Source organism: Oncorhynchus keta, chromosome 21 (genome assembly GCF_023373465.1).
Source record: "Oncorhynchus keta strain PuntledgeMale-10-30-2019 chromosome 21, Oket_V2, whole genome shotgun sequence".
Taxonomy (NCBI): domain Eukaryota; kingdom Metazoa; phylum Chordata; class Actinopteri; order Salmoniformes; family Salmonidae; genus Oncorhynchus; species Oncorhynchus keta.
Window position 1 is genome coordinate 17,120,241 of NC_068441.1, and position 19,718 is coordinate 17,139,958.

At 43.6% G+C, this 19,718-nt stretch overlaps 1 protein-coding gene across 1 annotated transcript in view; it reads right to left on the reverse strand.

The window, feature by feature from the left end:
* Window positions 1-19,718, reverse strand: part of LOC118400193 (plexin-A2-like) — a 57,138-nt gene that overhangs the window by 19,877 nt on the left and 17,543 nt on the right. Inside the window, exons 3-6 of the mRNA XM_052473387.1 lie at window positions 18,480-18,662; window positions 9,527-9,661; window positions 4,318-4,418; window positions 127-250 (exon numbers count right to left, since the gene is read on the reverse strand). Coding sequence (XP_052329347.1) covers window positions 127-250; window positions 4,318-4,418; window positions 9,527-9,661; window positions 18,480-18,662 — 543 coding nt within the window. The remainder of the gene's footprint in view (window positions 1-126; window positions 251-4,317; window positions 4,419-9,526; window positions 9,662-18,479; window positions 18,663-19,718) is intronic.

Sequence of the window (19,718 nt, forward strand, 5' to 3'; positions counted from 1 at the left end):
GATAGCTGGTTTGGAACTGTCTGGTCTGTCATGAAAAACTCAGGACCACGTCGCCACCATCAACTCAAAACATGTAAGAATCAGTTTGATCAGAAGTAAAGAACGAATGGTTAAGATTTGACTCACGGGAACACTGTGTGCTGACACGGCGATGCTGTCTGGATGAGCGATAATTTTCACACAACGTTCGATATCAGTGGCGAACCGGAAAGGCTCCTCTGCTCTCTGACACCGGTCTCTTCTGGCACACCTATGGATGGGAACCAGGACATTATTCAAAATGTTAAGGGACATCTTAACAACATTGCTGCAATGTCAAAGCAATTGAGGTCAACGAAGGAAAGTGTGCCCATATCAGTGTGATTGGATTGTTCTGGATTGTTGTAAGATGGGATAAATTGTGTTTTATGTTGGGGTTATATAATCAGTCTCTTTAAATGAGAAATTGTGATAGCTTGGGACGTGGAGATTTAGAAAATGCACACAAACACACAAAAAAAGCATTTAAGACGTTGAGAGGATCTCAAGGTTGCATCTCTCAGCGATCACGCTTCCTCTTGACGAGGATTTGACAATAGAGCGTGTCTCTCTTTTACATTTGTAATGCCCACTGCGGGATGAGACGGTGCTTAATGAACTCTCAGATGTTGTCGAGGGTGACATCTCATGAGAGCCTTCAAAGTGCACAGAGACCTCAACTGTAATTACAAGACAATGAAGGCAGAATGGATGGTTGTTGTTCCTACCGTCTCCTTGATACAGCCTGTACCCACAGGGAGAATAGACACTAACTTCTTGGCCTCTCATTAATTGAAGTGCCTCTGGACAGCCATTTCATCCCAGACGCCCTTTCATTCCCTTTTATCTCATCTCCCCCTCCATGTCATGTCTGATAGAGCTGTTTGTTCTCCTGTCCTAGCCCCTTAGACATTAACCCACCACACACACTCTTCTGTAGGTCACATGGGGTTTACCTCCACATGCTTTGGGTGGGCATATATACAGTGATTGCATGTTGCATTTTCTAACTCCCTGTTTTACTCTTGAGAGACAAGTTGAGTATTTAATTCAGGCAGTATAAGCTATATAGTGAATAGTAGCTCATGGAAGTAGCATGCATACAGGTATAATACTGGGACTTAGAGTGGAAACTGCAAAGTAAACAAATGACGAATAAAGTACCAAAACAAAAATATAAATGCAACATTTTACGGAGTTATAGAGTATGTAAGGAAATCAGTCAATTGAAATAAATAAATGAGGGCCTAATCTATGGATTTCACATGTGTGGGATTAAAGATACCTTAAAAAAATATATATATAAGGGCGAGGATCAGAAAACCATTCAGTATCTAGTGCGACCACTAAATGCCTCATGCAGCGTGACACATCTCCTTCACATAGAGTTGATCAGGCTATTGATTGTGGCCTGTGGAATGTTGTCCCACTCCTCTTCAATGGCTGTGGGAAGTTGCTGGATATTGGCAGGAACTGAAACATGCTGTCGTACACATCAATCCAGAGGATAACAAACATGCTCAATGGGTGACATGTCTGGTGAATATGCAGGCCATGGAAGAACTGGGACATCTGTGAAGATCACACTTCTACAGCGTGCCAGTGGCCATCGAAGGTGGGCATTTGGCCACTGAAGTCGGTTATGATGCCGAACTGCAGTCAGTCAGGTCAAGACCCTGGTGTGGACGATGAACACGCAGATGAGCTTCCCTCAGCTTCTCTCAATCAATCCCTATCCCAGTCTGCTGTTCCCACATGCTTCAAAAGGCACACCATTGTTCCTGTTCCCAAGAAAGCTAAGGTAACTGAGATAAATGACTATCACTCACTTCCGTCATCATGAAGTGCTTTGAGAGACTCGTCAAGGATCTTATCACCTCCACCCTACCTGACACCCTAGACCGTCTCCAATTTGCTTACCGCTCCAATTGGTCCACAGATGACGCAATCGCAATCCCACTGCACACTGCCCTAACCCATCTGGGCAAGAGGAATACTTATGTAAGAATGCTGTTCATCGATTACAGCTCAGCATTTAACACCATTGCACCCTCCAAACTCGTCATTAAGCTCAAGACCCTGGGTCTCGACCCCGCCCTGTGCATCTGGGTCCTGGAATTTCTGACGGACCGCCCCCAGGTGGTGAGGGTAGGAAACAAGATCTCCAACCTGCTGATCCTCAACACTGGGGCCCCACAAGGGTGCGTTCTCAGCCCTCTCCTGTACTCCCTGTTCACCCAATGACTGCGTGGCCATGCGCGCCTCCAACTCAATCATCAAGTTTGCAGACGACACTACAGTGGTAGGCTTGATTACTAACAACGATGAGACGGCCTACAGGGAGGAGGTGAGGGCCCTTGGAGTGTGGTGTCAGGAAAATAACCTCACACTCAACATCAACAAAACCCTCACAAACATTTACAGATACACAATCGAGAGCATCCTGTTGGGCTGTATCACCGCCTGGTATGGCAACTGCCTTCAACCACAAGGCTCTCCAGAGGGTAGTGTGATCTGCACAACGCATCACCGGGGGAAAACTACCTGCCCTCCAGGACACCTACAGCACCCGATGTCACAGAAAGGCCAAAAAGATCATCAAGGACAACAACCACACAAGCCAATGCCTGTTCACCCCGCTATCTTCCAGAAGGCGAGGTCAGTACAGGTGCATCGAAGCTGGGACCGAGAGACTGAAAAACAGCTTCTATCTCAAGGCCATCACTGTTAAACAGCCACCACTAACATTGAGTGGCTGCTGTCAACATACTTACTCAAATCTCTAGCCACTTTATTAATTAAAAATTGGATGTAATAAATGTATCACTAGTCAATTTAAACAATGCCACTTTATATAATGTTTACATACCCTACTTACTCATCTCATATGTATATACTGCACTCTATACCATCTACTTCATCTTCCCTGTGCCGCATGCCATCACTCATCCATATTTAAATGTACTGTACATATTCTTATTCATCCCTTCACATTTGTGTGTATAAGGTAGTTGTTGTGAAATTGTTAGATTACTTATTAGATATTACTGCATGGTCGGAACTAGAAGCACAAGCATTTCACTACACTCGCATTAACATCTGCTAACCATGTGTATGTGACCAATAAAATTTTATTTTATTTAACAGTTTCTGACAGTTTGTGCAGAATTTCTTCGGTTATGCAAACCAACAGTTTCATCAGCTGTCCGGGTGGCTGGTCTCAGACGATTCCACAGGTGAAGAAGCCAGATGTGGAGGTCCTGGGCTGGCATGGTTACACATGGTCTGCGAATTTGAGGCAGGTTGGGCGTACTGCCAAATTCTCTAAAACTAAGTTGGAGGTGGCTTATGGTAGAGAAATGAACATTAAATTATCTGGCAACAGCTCTGGTGGACATTCCTGCAGTCAGCATGCAAATTGCACGCTCCCTCAAAACTTGAGATATCTGTGGCATTGTGTTGTGTGACAAAACTGCACATTTTAGAGTGGCCTTTTATTGTCCCCAGCCCAAGGTGTACCTGTGTAATGATCATGCTGTTTAATCAGCTTATTGATATGCCACACATGTCAGGTAGAAAAATTATCTTAGGCAAATGACAGGGATGCAATCAAATTTGTGCACAACATTTTTGAGAAATAAGCTTTTTGTGCATGTAGACAATTTCTGGGATCTTTTATTTTAGCTCATGACACATGGGACCGAGATTTTATATGTTGCATTTATATTTTTGTTCAGTATAATTAGGATAAATCTATTCTGTGTTTTGCTAGTCAAGTAGGATGATAAGAGTACACTCCAAGAGCTGCAATTTAGATAATGATGATCGTAGAGATTGCTGAAATGCAAATGCAATATAATACTGCATATTAAATCCTTTCTGAGGTCTGTTTCAGTAAATTTTCAGAAACACTGCCTGGGTTTTAATCTTCTGAATCCCTTCTGGTCTGTCCTGTTCTATTACGTAAGCTAACATGCCGGTCAGACAATTAAGATGTAAGCCCAGTCTCTCAAAGACCAAAATGGTATAGAGTCTGCAGCAGCCCAGTGGGTTACCCTGTCTACTCCCTGTAATCCTTCTGTACTCTGTCCCCATTGTCTCATTCTGTCCCCCCATACCAGCAGTGACAGTTTGTCTGTCTGTATCTGTGTGCTCAATAGCATAATTTTCTATTCAAGGGATTCTATAAACTCTTACTCCTTTTTTTCCATCTAAATTCCAGGTGTTGGTAAGTTATGTGATTGGTGTGTTAAACCATGGCCATTGTGCCTTTTAAGAATAGTGTGGTAGTGGACTTACATGTTGTGCAAGACACACCAGCCACAATGAGGATCCTCAGAGCTCAGACACTCTCCGCAGGTCCCGTATTGCTCACATGCCTCCACTGGGACCTTGGTCACCTACAACACAACAGAGGAAGGCTTAGATGCAGCACAGAGGCCATGGAGGCTACAACATTCACATTCACATAGATATGAGTAGCATATGATTTAGAATAAGTGTAAAACATATTGCTCTATATAATTGCTTCATTAGTTTTTTAGCTGGTTAATTGTGTGTGGTATGTGATAAATATCATGTATCCATTGAAATAGTGTATTTCCTGTTGGCTTGACCAATGACACACAGTTTACAGTATCTAAGGAAATTGATAAAAGACTGGTAGTCCATGAAATCAGATTGATTCAGCTGATTGATTGTGGGTGTGTTCAACAGAGGAAGTGGCTCTGGCAAACAGGCTGAGAAAGGAGTAAAGCCACAGCAAAGATAAGCCTGATCTACATGGGTGAGCTCACAGCCTAGATCAGCCCACACACACACACACACACACACACACACACACACACACACACACACACACACACACACACACACACACACACACACACACACACACACACACACACACACACACACACACACACACACACACACACACCTCCTCTCTGTGTGGACGCCTGGCAAAGCATACGCTCCCATTAGTCGCTGTGACAGACGTTGCTGTTGAGTGGGCAGCGCCAGCAGCCAGTGCATACACAAACAGGTTGAAGCTCTTTGCTATTTTATACTTTGCTATTATTCTCCCCTTTGACGGACAATGCAAGCAATTTATTGTTGTAAGCAGTCACAAATGAAGAGTGAATTATGGATTAGAACGTCTCTGCTGCACTTGATAGCGTAAGTGGGTTCTCTCCCAGGTCTGTGTTAGCAAAACTGATTATCTGCCTCTTCCCGCAAAATCCGTTTTTATTTTTTTATGTGTTCAGAACAGTGCATTCCATTAGGAAAATTATTTTAGAAGGGATGGACGGGCAAATCTGATGCAGGAGGAGTAATCGACTAAACCAACCCAACTCAGATCAGCCTCTTCTAAACTAGCTGAGAATGGGAAGGAGCAGACAGACAGAGCCTTGGTGTCACTGTGCCAACAGCGTGCCTCTGGTGCTGCGTGCCTCTGGTGCTGCGCGCCTCTGGTGCTGCGCGCCTCTGGTGCTCAGATGATGGGAGTTTATTTGTCCATCGGATTTTACCTGAGCATAAATGCATAGCTGTGAATCACAATGAGATGATATTGACAGCAGGATTTTTTTAGGACCACATTCTCCTACAAATGTACAGCCCTAGAAAATCTATAGAAATGTAACTCAAATTAATTTTCACATTGAAATCATTGGCAGTCACTTGATGAATGCTTCAGATTGTTATCTTTCTTCAACTGACCCTATCAACCATCAGCTTATTATGTGACTAGTCGATCTGCTGGGAGGACAGACAGAGGTTGCTCTCCTCCCTGACCTGTTGTGTTCACAGCTGCTGACCCCTTGACAGGGATAACAAAAGGTTCAAGGACGGGTCAGGACAGAAGCCAGGACAGAGACTTAACCCTTCCTGTCCAAACAACCTCACACAAAGTCCAACCAAACCACGCTCAACAAAATGCCCAGATACAAAGTATTTCCTCCTCTGCCTTTGTTCCTTTACGAGACGGGTCATGGCTGCCTTTATAACAGGGCTCTCCGACCCTGTTCCTGGAGAGCTACCCTCCAACCCCAGTTGTAACTAACCTGATTCAGCTAATCAGCCAGCTAATTATTAGAATCAGGTGCGCTAGATTGGGTTGGTGCGAAATCCTATAGGACATTAGCACTCCGGGAACAGGGTTGGAGAGCCCTGCTCTATAAGCACTACAGGCAGCCTATACTGTTTATGTACGATGTGTAGCCTGTATGATGATGTTACATTTCACCCGGGTTATAGCTATTGCCTTCAGGTTAATTATTACTGACTAAAATGGGAATAAGAGGGGAATTCATTATCAATGGTACTCTCAGAAATTGATTTTGTGAAGCAGCAGATGTGAAACTTTTAGCAATTATTCCACATTTTACAGCACTTGTAGAGAGATTGGCCTTGTAGGCAATGCAGGTTGTATTCCCTCTGAGTAAATAACTGTAATAACACTTGTTATGGACCAGCTTTAAACCTCTGACCCCATGCTACATCAGACCATTACAATTGAATGAAGAGTGTGTATGTTTGGACAATTTTTGTTACCTTGGCAAGTCAGGTAAACAAATTCTTATTTTCAATGACAGCCTATTTTCAATGGGTTAACTGCCTGTTCAGAATGACAGATTTGTACCTTGTCAGCTCAGGGGTTTGAACTTGCAACCTTCCGGTTACTGGTTTAACGCTCTAACCACTAGGCTACCCTGCCCCAATACTTCTCAAGGTAAAGCAGGGATAGATAGATGTTTCAACAAATAATCAACTTGAGGACATCATTCAGATCCACTATTATAAAGCTGCTTGGTAGGATAAAAAAAAGTACATTCTTAGACTACTTACACACATACACACACACACACACACACTCCGTTCCTCTCCACTCTGCATCATCATGCTCGGCAGGAGACAGAGAGGCTCATTGTTATTCTGCGAGGGTCGCCTGATCGCAGTCAAATCTGTTTGTGCCTCGCTCCTCATTTCACATAATTTCTCTATTGTTTGGCTCAGAGAAATCCCCAAATCCCCATACTCTGGGATCGGCTGGGAAAGTAGGAAATCTGAGAGAGCAGCCCAGCAAGCCCCTCTCCTCCTGGAATTCCTCTGTAAAGCTCTAGGAAGGTCTGATTGGAATAAGAGAAAGGGAGGAAGGCTTTACTCCTTTCCTGGTCCCTAGGGGCCAAAAGCCACAAGCAGACTGTATGATTCAAATATTAGGAGAGAGCGAGTGCATGGCCATGGGCTGGTTTGGTTGGTTACATTCATCCATGTTCTCATACTACAGTCCGAATGGGAAGAGTATCTCCTTGAACAACCAGGGCTCGTCAATAAGTGATGTCCTGTCTTTTCCAGTCTATCACACTCTAGGAAGTGCTTCCTTCATTTGTATCAAGAGACACTTATGTACAATGCCTGTGCCCGTTTCTCCCTCATTTCTCACAGACAACCTCATTTATTCCTTCACTTGATGTTTAGAGATTATTTCTGGACACATTAAACAAATGTATGCCGCCTGTGTTGTTCAAACGTCCTCTGCCTCTTTGTCCATCAGTTTAGTTTAAAAAATATATTCCAACAGTTGGGAGACAAGTGAGTGTAGCAGTGATAGCAGGCCTTTTGGCCGTACTGAAATCGAATCCCATTACACAACGCCATGTGACTGTGCCAGAAAAATCACTTGATGGGAGTTGAAAGTGATTACCACTGTTCCCTCTTATCTCCAAAGAGTCCAGAGGATATCTGCCAACAACAACTGCTCTGCTAGCTGCTGTGATGCTGGCCCAACTGGAGAACACCAAAAAGCATCCCCAAACCAATGAAATGTCTGGTTTTCAATGGGATGTGTGGAGCATGTAGATTAGAAGATACATCGAAGGCAAGTCATTTCTTTGGGATGTGTGTAGATGAATGGACTTGTAATGGTTTTCTGTGGGATGTGTGTAGTATGAGATACATGTTAGTCTAGTGGTTTCTATGGGATGTGTGTAGTATGAGATACATGTTAGTCAGTGCACATGGGTGAGTAATTAGAGCATCTGTCATTCTGTCTGAACATGCCCTGCATATCTTACACACAACCCAACATGGAGTGTACGTATAATATAATATAATCAGAGAAGAATTAAACATGTGCAATAGTATCACAATGTATGAAGGAGAGCACAAGATCAAATATTTCAGATCAAATTCATCTTTACTATTTTCAATTCTCGTTATATACCCTACGTGGCCTAAAGTATGTGGACACCTGCTCATTGAACATCATTCCAAAATCATGGGCATTAATATAGAGTTGGTCCCCCCTTTGCTGCTATAACAGCCTCCACTCTTCTGGGAAGGTTTTCCACTTGAACATTGCTGCGGGGACTTGCATTAGTGAGGTTGGGCACTGACGTTGGGTGATTAGGCCTGGCTCTCAGTCGGCATTCCAATTCATCCCAAAGGTGTTTGATGGGGTTGAGGTCAGGGCTCTGTGCAGACTAGTCAAGTACCTCCACACCGATCATGACAAACCATTTCTGTATGGACCTCCCTTTGTGCACGGGGGGCATTGTCATGCTGAAACAGGAAAGGGCCTTCCCCAAACTGTTGCCACAAAGTTGGGAGCACAGAATCGTCTAGAATGTCAGTGTATGCTGTAGCGTTAAGATTTCCCTTCACTGGAACAAAGGGGCCTAGCCCGAACCATGAAAAACATCCTCAGACCATTATTCCTCTTCCACCAAACTTTACAGATGGCACTTTGCATTCAGGCAGATAGTGTTCTCCTGGCATTCGCCAAACCCAGATTGGTCTGTCAGACTGACAAAAAATCACTCTAGAGAACGCGTTTCCACTGCTCCAGAGTCAAATGGCTGCGAGCTTTACACCACTCCAGCCGACGCTTGTTCTTGTGCTGACGTTACTTTCAGAAGCAGTTTGTAACTTGTGAGTGTTGCAACCGAGGACAGACGATTTTTACACACTACACGCTTCAGCACTCGGCAGTCCTGTTCTGTGAGCTTGTGTGGCCTACCACTTTGGGGCTGAGCCGTTGTTGCTCCTAGACATTTTCCCTTCACAATAACAGCACTTACAGTTGACCGGGGAAGCTCTAGCAGGGCAGAAATTTGACGAACATACTTGTTGGAAAGGTGGCATCCTATAATAGTGCCATGTTGAAAGTCACTGAACTCTTCAGTAAGCCCATTCAACTGCCAGTGTTTGTCTATGGAGATTATATGGCTGTATGCTTGATTTTATACACCTGTCAGCAATGGGTGTGGCTGAAATAGTCAAATCCACTAATTTGAAGGGTGTCCACATACTTTTGTATATATAGTGTATATTATACACATTACCCTGAGCCATAATAATGTTTGTTAATCATCAAATTCTTTATTTTTCTTTGCATCACAACTTTGAACCCATACAGTACGTACATCATTCTGTTCATAGTTACGGGTCTTGTTAATCTATAAACATTTGCTTCTGATACAGCAGGAAATGGGAGATTCCTCACCAGACTGTCAGACATGACGTAGAGAAAGTTGCGGTCCAGAGTGAAGGCCATGTCTCGGAGGATAGGACTGCCATCTGTCATCACGGTCAGGGTCTCATACTGCCCCCCGCCCTCAGGAGGCCCATCCACTCGGATCTGAAGGAGAGAAAGACAGACATGGGTCTGGTTAATTACATCTGTATGCTTGAATATGAAATAAAGGGATGGTTTTGACCAAACATACCTATGGATTACTGTGGTTTTAGCTTGGCTTTGTAATGCTGTCCCTACTCCAGGATTAGTTCATGTTGTTACTGGTGGTGGCATTTTTCTGGCTTGTTTTCAAGTAAACCAGACTCTAAAGATTTGACTTTGGCATGACTTTCAAACCACCATCTTTTTGGAGCTCATTAAAAGCATGCAGGCGGATAGGCTTCTACTTCCAAACAGAGAATTGAATTCCCTTCCCCTACCCCCTTCTGTCCACAGGCCACATTTTCATCAATACACAGAAAACACTGCCCTCATTAGTAGGCTGTATCAGACATCTGAATTGCTCCATACATCACAGTACATTATTATCACATCTACCCTGAGTCTTGACAGACAAAATTAATAAAACTTCAAGTTCAACACCCAAGAGAAAATATCCTCATTAGATGTACAATCTCAAATGTAATGGCTGCTAAGAAATCAGGCACAAAAATATAATTCAATGTACTTTTTTAGATAAAGACAATAATCCTCTAAATAAAGTATAAGAGAAGCCCATAATAAACAACATATCCTCCATTCTAGTTATCTGGACACTACAAATCTCCAGCACCAAGCTCAGGTTGGACTGCAGCAAATCTCCCTGCGTGCCAGGCCAGTACACACAGTCACTGGCAGACTCACAATGCTCTCTCAATAGACACAGCAGCAATCAATACAAACGGATTGCATGATTGGATCCCCTGGGCTCCAAAACTGCACCAATCAATCAACCCTTCCACCTTCCAGTCAGAAGTTCTCTCCTGCAAGTTGGGCTCCCCACCAAAAACAAAGGGGAGTACAGAGAAAAACAGCTCTTGGGCTGAGATGGGAGAATCCTACAGGACAATCCCTCTGGGACAAACAGACCAACGCCTGGCAAGCAGCCCCACAGTCAGGGGATTCTCTCAGCAGGATCACCAGAGAATCACCGTGTCCACTTTGCTCCGTTTCTCATTTAACCAGCTCTGTCCACCATTGATTTGACATGTTCAACCTCCTAACAAGTCACTCAATAGAAAGCTGTTCTCTTTAACTTCTCATCTATTTAGTGGATCCCTGCCCCCCTTCCCTGTCTTCCCCCTCACCCTCGGACTCTCTTACCACAATCCCACACAAAGCGGAGTCGGCTTCCATTCCATTTCCCACACTCCATATTTCATAAATAGAAACCAAAGCTTGTATGCGTTCCCTTAGCAAAATGTTATCGTAAATAAATCCTAAATTGTCCATAGAGATATTTAGCAGGGCATTAGGAGGTTGACCAGGGGCCACCATGGTGGACAGGGTCCAATTAATGAGCTCAGATGAAATGTTGACCTTTTGACCAGCCCAGAGTTTGATTTCAATCCATTTATACATGGGTTTATAATCTAAAACAGGTTTGTCACGGGCTCTGGCCCTGTGGAACTACAACATGTCTTCAATCTGTCTTTAAGCCCACAGTCCGTAATGAGAGAAGGAGCATTTCACTGGTTTTATAATGAGCCTGCTGGTAGCTGATGACATGTGCACAGTTTCTAGAAGCTGTCCTAGTTCAGCCAGAGTTTGTGGTAGAAGTAATGTACATGACGAAAAGTGGCTAGTTCACAAGGATCAACCGATGACTGCTGTCCTATCAACCTTAAGTCATCTAAACCACAAATAATTTAATTTCAAGGCTCTTACTGTATGTGCACACAAAGATGTTCGCTCTCTCTTTGTGTGCTGTCGATTTTACTGGATAGAAGGACACACAGCACATTTGAGATCAGAATTTAACATTCACAGTGTAAAAACTAACACTTTTCAAAGTTTTGACAAACTAACACCCCTAAAGTGTTGGTTTCCTAACACTATGGGTGTTGCAAATTCTGACTTAAATGTTTTGTGTTATGGAATAACACATGTAGTGTTACAGTATTTTGGGGGGTAGATGTTGTTTTAACACTAGGGTATAAAGCCTTGTTTGCATATTTCCCAGCATGCCTTTTTTGAGTGAATTTGAGAGTCACCCACCCATGGCTGTGTTTGTTAGTGACAGACATGATTGCTGCATTCAATAACTTTTAGCCCTAACGCCTTCACCAAGTGACTTTCTACAATAAATGGATGCATTTCAATTAACCGTTTATGACCATATATTATACATTTGATAAGGCCTTTAGTTATGGCTTAGTTATTCTCACCATTGTGGTCTGAAAATACTGGCTCATGGGCCACATCAGACTTTCAAGTCACAATATGCTGGTTTGTGAAATCCAACAATTGGAATTTTGTATCACCCACAACCTGCATTCAGAATGACTGCTATGGTGAAGGATTTAAAAACAATCTAAACTGGAATAACCATCTCAGTAACAGGTGTGATCAATCAAACCCCTTACAGATTGGATTAGTTTAGAAATGTTTTATTTATTTATCTTTGTATAGTATAAGATCAACAAATCAATCAATGTGCATGCAGAAACAAAGGTATTGAAACAAACTATTCGAAGAATCAACTTTCAACAAAGCATGCTGGCAAATATGATAATGAGGCCCCTCCCACATTTTTTTCACTCAGAGAAATAGTTTAGTTTACCTGGCACTGTTTCCAAATACTAACTTTTTAGCATTTGTGGCACAAATCCCATTCAAGTCATGGCACCGATGTTAGCATTTTTCAAGAATCATGTGAAGCTCACCAAAGTCACTTATAGTCACTCAAATGTTAGCATTTGGAAACAGCGCCAGCTACTGCCAGGGAAACTAAACCAAATCATAGATTGCTGTCATACCTTGTCCATAGACTGTTTACAGGGTAAGGGAACCAATGTGTCATTTTCTAATTTGGGTGAGCTATCCCTTTAAATGTCCAAACTCACCTATAAGAGGAAATGCTTTTCACTCCTGAATCATATTTATACCTACAATGGTGTGTTTTCCTTCCTGATACTGATGGAGGAAATTAATCTTAACCCCCTTAGAGACCAACATTGGATACAAACAAGAAAGTTAAATAACCCAAATAACTATTGGAATTTCATATGATCCCATGTAAATCTTAGTTATGAAAACAACCTGTCCCCCCCAACTCTATTGTCATGGTTTGCTGCTTTTTTCAGCTTATTTTCATTGGTTGTTGGTCTGTGCTTCCATCCTTAAAAGAAAAAACACAAACCCTAAGGCTAAGATGTCATTTAAAAAATTGCCTAATTGGGTAGTTTGAAAGTTGCAAAACAGCTACCCTGAGTCACATCTTTCTAATTTCTCCTCCTTTAACAATTAACATGCAGGATTGATTATGAGATTATTATGATCAGGGAATCAATTTAAAAGGGTTCTAGAAGAGGGACACATTTCTGTACATAAATGTTCCTATAGCTTTCCATTTCCCTGGAGGTTTGTGTCAAAGGTGATCAGTTTACCGTGCATGTCGTTGGCCTGCCATTCCCACTAAATGTGATCAGATGTGACTAGCATGGGCAAAGTGTGTTTAGTGTATCCTAACATATGGATAATAGACTGGGAGCAATCTCTTCAGCTAGCCTATACGTTTTAGTCTAGTATCCACCCAGTGTCCCTTATTCCTTTGCCAGATACAGTATGGTAGTAGGGAAACTAGCAACAAAAATTCATGACATTTTCCAAGCATCTCCTTCTAACTGACTGAAAATACAGTGATATAAAGCCAGTACGTCTGGTAACCTTCAGGGTTGAACGGCTGTGTGTTTTGGCAAATTCTAGCTGACAGACTGGAGTGGACATTGATTAACCCGTATCCATCATGACTTTGGCTGAATGCTGATGAGGAGGAGCGTGTGTCTGTCCTGTTAAGACAGGATGGTGCTGTAGTGCTTAGTGTTTAGTGAGGTGGAGGTCTGTGTTACACACCTGCTCTAATCAGTCAGACATCTCATCACTGCTACTAAGAGAGCTGTATTGATCCCTGACATTGTACAAGCTGTATGTTAACAAATGCAATTGCCAAAGATGATTACTTACTAGGCTTACTGCACTCTAATTGTGTTTGTGTGTGTGTATGCTGTGCGTTCGTGCGTACGCATGTGCTGTGTGAGAGGGCTCGTCTGACAAAGAAAAAAACATACAGCATGTTAGTGTTGGCCCAAAGGTATGAGGTTTGCTGAATGATCCCTGAGTTGTTCTTCTGTGGCTCAGTTGGTAGAGCATGGCGCTTGTAACGCCAGGGTAGTGGGTTCGATTCCCGGGACCACCCATACGTAGAATGTATGCACACATGACTGTAAGTCGCTTTGGATAAAAGCGTCAGCTAAATGGCATATATTATATTATATTATTGTTCCCTGAACTTAACATTCTACATTGTGGCTAGCTTCCATAACACCATTTCTACGACATGACCACAGACTCATCTAGGTCTCTGTGTTTTCCCTTAAGAGCTTTTGGGTTCTCGTTCAGGGCCCTGCTTCCTGTTCTCTTGTTCCTGTCCTCCTCTATACCCCCTCCTCCATTCCTTTTGTTTTGGGGGGCGATTCAGGTACACATCTGGACTTAATTTTCTTAACTGCTATTTAACGGATGCATCCTGTTTCTGTGTGTGTGTGTGTGTGTGTGTGTGTGTGTGTGTGTGTGTGTGTGTGTGTGTGTGTGTGTGTGTGTGTGTGTGTGTGTGTGTGTGTATTTTTGCACGTGTGCATGTCTTAGCCTGCATGCTCATGAGTGTGTACTAAGTGCAGTACATGTTTCAGTGTCCTAATGCAAGCAGAACTCAAGAGAAGCAGAGGATATATGGACATAGCTGCCCTTCTATCATGCATGAGAGTACTGTTCCGGACAATTGTGTGATGACGCTCTCCATAGCCCATGTGTTGTAAGACCTTAAAACAGGTTAACATTCACAACGCCACAGGGCCAGACGGATTACCAGGACGTGTACTCAGAGCATGCACTGACCAGCTGGCAAGTGTCTTCACTGACATTTTCAACCCAGTCTGTAATACCTACATGTTTCAAGCTGTCTACCATAGTCCCTGTGCTGAAGAATGCCAAGGAAACCTGTCTAAATGACTACCACCCCATAGCACTCACATCTGTAGCCATGAAATGCTGGTCATGGCTCACATCAACACCATCCTCCCAGACACCCTGGACCCTCTCCAGTTCGCATACCTCCCAAACAGATTCACAGATGAAGCAATCTCTACTGCACTCCACACTGCCCTTTCCCACCTGGACAAAAGAAACACCTACGTGAGAATGCTGTTCATAGACTACAGCTCAGCGTTAAACACCATAGTGCTCTCCAAGCGGGGCCCCTCAGGGGTGCGTGCTTAGTCTTCCTCCTGTACTCCCTGTTCACCAATGACTGGCTGGCCACCCATGACACCATCATCAAGTTTGACGATGACACGACGGTGGTGCCTGATCACCAATGATGATAAGACAGCCTATAGGGAGGTCAGAGACCTGGCAGAGTGGTGCCAGGACAACAACCTCTCCCTCAATGTGGGCTAGACAAAGGAGCTTATTGTGGACTACAGGAAATGGAGGGCCAAACATGCCCCCATTCACATCGACAAGGCTGTAGTTGAGCAGGTCCTTCGGTGTCCAAATCGCTTAATGTTTTTATTTTACCCGGTTTTCATTTACAGCAACGACCTGGGGAATAGTTACAGGGGAGAGGGGAGGATGAATGAGCCCATTGGAAGCTGGGGATGATTAGGTGGTATGAAGGCCAGCTCGGGAATTTAGCCAGGACACCAGGGTTAACACCCCTACTCTTACAATAAGTGCCATGGGATCTTTAGTGACCACAGAGAGTCAGGACACCCATTTAACGTCCCATCCAAAAGACAGCAACCTACACAAGCCAATGTTCCCAATTACTGCCCTTGGGGCATTGGGATATTTATTTTAGACCAGAGGAAAGGGTGCCTCCTACTGGCCCTCCAACACCCTTCCAGCAGCATCTGGTCTCCCATCCAGGGACTGACCAGGACCAACCCTGCTTAGCTTCAGAAGCAAGCCAGCATGGTCCAAACACACCAACATAGTCGTGAAGAGGGCACAACAACGCCTCTTCACCCTCAGGAAGCTGAAAAGATATGGCATGGGCCCTCAGATCCTCAAAAAGATCTACAGCTGCATTAAGAGCATCCTGACTGTCTGCATCACAGCTTGGTATGGCAACTGCTCGGCATCCGACCGCAAGGCACTAGAGATGCTAGCGCGTACGGCCCAGTACATCACTGGGGCCAAGCTTCCTGCCATCCAGGACCTCTATACCAGGCCGTGTTAGAGGAAAACCCTAGAAATTGGCAAAGACTCCAGCCACTCAAGTTATAGGCTGTTCTCTCTGCTACCACATGGCAAACGGTACCGGAGCGCTAAGTCTGGGACCAAAGGGCTCTTGAACAGCTCTACCCCCAAGACATACGTCTGCTAAATAGTTAGTGTATAGTTAACCAAAAAGCTACCCAAACTATCTGCATTTTATTTTTGACTCTATGCACACACACTGGACTCTCCCCACACTCTCACACACACTGACACTCCAACACATACACACACACTGGACTCTCCCCACACACTCACACATACTGACACTCCAACACATACACACACACTCACTCACACATTACATGTACACACAAGCACACATTCGCCACACACACACGTAAACACTTCCACACTCATCACATACGCTGCTACTACTGTCTATTATCTATCCTGTTGCCTAGTCACTTTACCCCTACCTATATGTACATATCTACTTCAATTACCTTGTACCAATTACCAATTACCTTGTGCACATTGACAAAGTACTGCCACCCCATGCACATAGCCAAGCCATCGTTTCTCATTGAGTATTTATTTATTGTGTTACTATATATATATTTTTGTATTATTATAATAATCATTTTTGTTTGTATTTGAGATGTTGTGGATCTAAACGTGAATGTTGTCTCTTGCTATTTAGAATATAATTCCTGGTGACCTGTCTATCTGCTGTGAAGATATCTTTACTGAGGCTCCTGTTCAAAGCATGCCGTTATGAAAATAATTTCTATAGAGACTCAAACACACCTTCATTGCCAGTCCCCATCTTCCTGTCTGAGATTCTCCTCTCATCACTTCAATTACCAAATTTTTCCTTTCCGCTCTGAAGCTGTCTTTGAAAAGCTCAAGTAATTTAGTACATACACATTGGAAAGTGTCCTCACTTGGTCGGTTCTCAAAAAGCTATAATGAAGGCAGTATCTGCACTTGAGATCATTCATGAGAGCTGCGTGCTTATCATATGAATCCAAAGGAAATACTACTAAGTGATTATAGCTAACCACTGAGAAGAATATTGGATGCATTCATGTCCTTCTCGTGTTTTGCCATGCAACACCTATATTACAGAGGTCAATGCCCTCTTCTTGGTAAGTGAATAACTATGTCAAAGTAAGCCATAACCTGCTGACACTATTTAATCTGCATTATACCATTTAATCTTATTAGAATGGAGCCTTACTGTCACTGGTGGCACACTGGTGGATTACTGGCATACTCGGCATTGGTGTTGAGTTTGAGCCAGGAAAACACAGTAGACTAAACAATGGAACAACAGAATCCAATCAAGAAGGAAATTATCCAAGAAGACCACACTCCAACAACAAACATACAGACATATCTAATCCATTGATAAAAGACATGTGAAGTCAGGTTGGAAATGGGTGTTGCTGGGTGTGATATCCCCAGATGCTGGATGGTGAGAGTGTTGCTTATTCATTTTGACCTTCCGATCCCTGACCTTCCAGTGTGCTGAGCCTGCCCTTTCCAATGGCATTGTTGCCTGACTGATCTCCTAATGGCATTTATTGTCATGCTCCACTTCCACTCTCTGTGACCATTTGGAATGATGGAATAGGAGTGCAGACATGATGTTCCACGGGGGAACTATGGAGTCTGCATCATGTCAGTGTAATGATAAACCCTGTCCTTACGTACACACACACACACACACACACACACACACACACACACACACACACACACACACACACACACACACACACACACACACACACACACACACACACACACACACACACACACACACTGAGGGAAGAGAAAGCAGAGGAGTTATTGTCTAGTTATGTGAGCCTCTGCTCCAAGTCCACCCTGCATGTGTGCCAGACAGGCTGACACTGTGCCCACTGGCTAATGTCACAATGTTCCCATTCATCCATACAATAATCTTTCCCTATCTTGATTTATGTCAATACAGTTATATGTATTTTTTAATTTATTTAACCTTAATTTAACTAGGCAAGTCAGTTAAGAACAAATTCATATTTACAATGACAGCCTACCCCCCTGGCCAAACCCTCCCCTAACCCAGATGTTGCAGGGCCAATTGTGCACCACCCTATGGGACTACTGAACACAGTCAGTTGTGACACAGCCTGGGAATTAACCAGGGTCTGTAGTGACGCCTCTAGCACTGCAATGCAGTGCCTTAGACCACTGCGCCACTCGGGAGGCCTAAATCAAGGGAGACTCTTGAAGAAACTAAATACTGTCAAAATTGATTTGTGCCTCTTGCATAGCGATTAAACCCAGGGGGCTATAATCTATGATATTGCTAGTCTTGGCTGTTGATTTATTTTTCCTGTTTATAAATCCTCATTGGTCTCTAACTGTTGGCTGCTTACTGACTGTGGAGACTACTTACATGACTGTGGAGAAAGAATCCCCCTGTTATATCTGTCAGTGTATTACCCATGCTTACCTTCTTCAGTCTGCCACTCCTGGTGCCAAGGAAGGCCACGCTGTAGCCGTTATAGACGTAAGAGATGACCGAGGTCAGCCTGTCCCTGGTCTCAGTGTACACAGTCAGGCCAGATACCAGCTGGGAGCCCCCCAGGGGCTGGTTGATGTCCAGCCCACAGAAGTGATCATCGATAGGTACAGGCTGCAGAGAGGGATGGGGAAAGACAGGGAGAGATGGGTGAGACGACAGAGAGTAAGAGAAGGTGTAATAATCTTCTACTGTAATAATCTTCACATTTGTTACCAGCGTATTCAAGGCAGCGACTTCAGAAGATATTGGGGCTGTTAAATTGGTCAACAATGCCAGGAGAGTGTGTTTGTTGATAATTTTAATTGCTCTTGGCAAACATGAAAACACTATGTATTTGGTGCCGGTTTCTGTGATTTTAAATCGCTAGATCTGACATCACACAAACACAACCCCAGAGATGTCAGCTTTTGATTTAGCATCAAAGAGGCTCACAAGCTAAGCAGTCCTGCTACAGTACATCTAGCACAACCCACCTCAAACCTCCACTAATGGCCTGTCAGGCAGAATAGAAATCTCACTTTGTAGGGCAACACATTTGTACTTTAATTTCTTGCACCTCTCGAGAAGATCTCTTCTTTCTTCTGCACTGGAACAGTGGTGATAGGGGCAAGAGGCAGTATGTGACTATTGTCGAAATGGGTGGTTGTGTGAGAGTTGCTGAATAACAACCTTGATGGATGTCCTTGTTACCTGTTTTTCTGAATGCTGAGATACTCCTATCATACTGAATAACAGAAAAGGGAGACAGAGAGAGAAACATAGAGAGAAACATAGAGAGAGGCTGACTTCAATTTTGGACGTTTGAAACGGTCCTGAGAACGCCTTCCTCTGCACTCACCAAAAAAATACAAATAAATAACCCAGCACTGGCGCTAACTCATGATGCTCGGAAGAGAAGCGCGCTGCTCTGACCACTGCGCCACGCAGGGAGAGCCTAAACCTCTGAATGGTATAAAAGCTGCATATAAAACTCCTCTGATTAGAATTATAAATGAATCTCCCCCACTTACTTCTCTGTTGCTCTTGTGGAATATAAAAACGTTGAATGGGACTCTGTAACTGGATTTTGGCTACCTTGGGGCCTATCAACTACTGTTGGTGTAATCAAGGCTGTGGGGTAATCAAAAAGCTTTCAATATTCAATTATCTAACCTGTCACCTTCACTG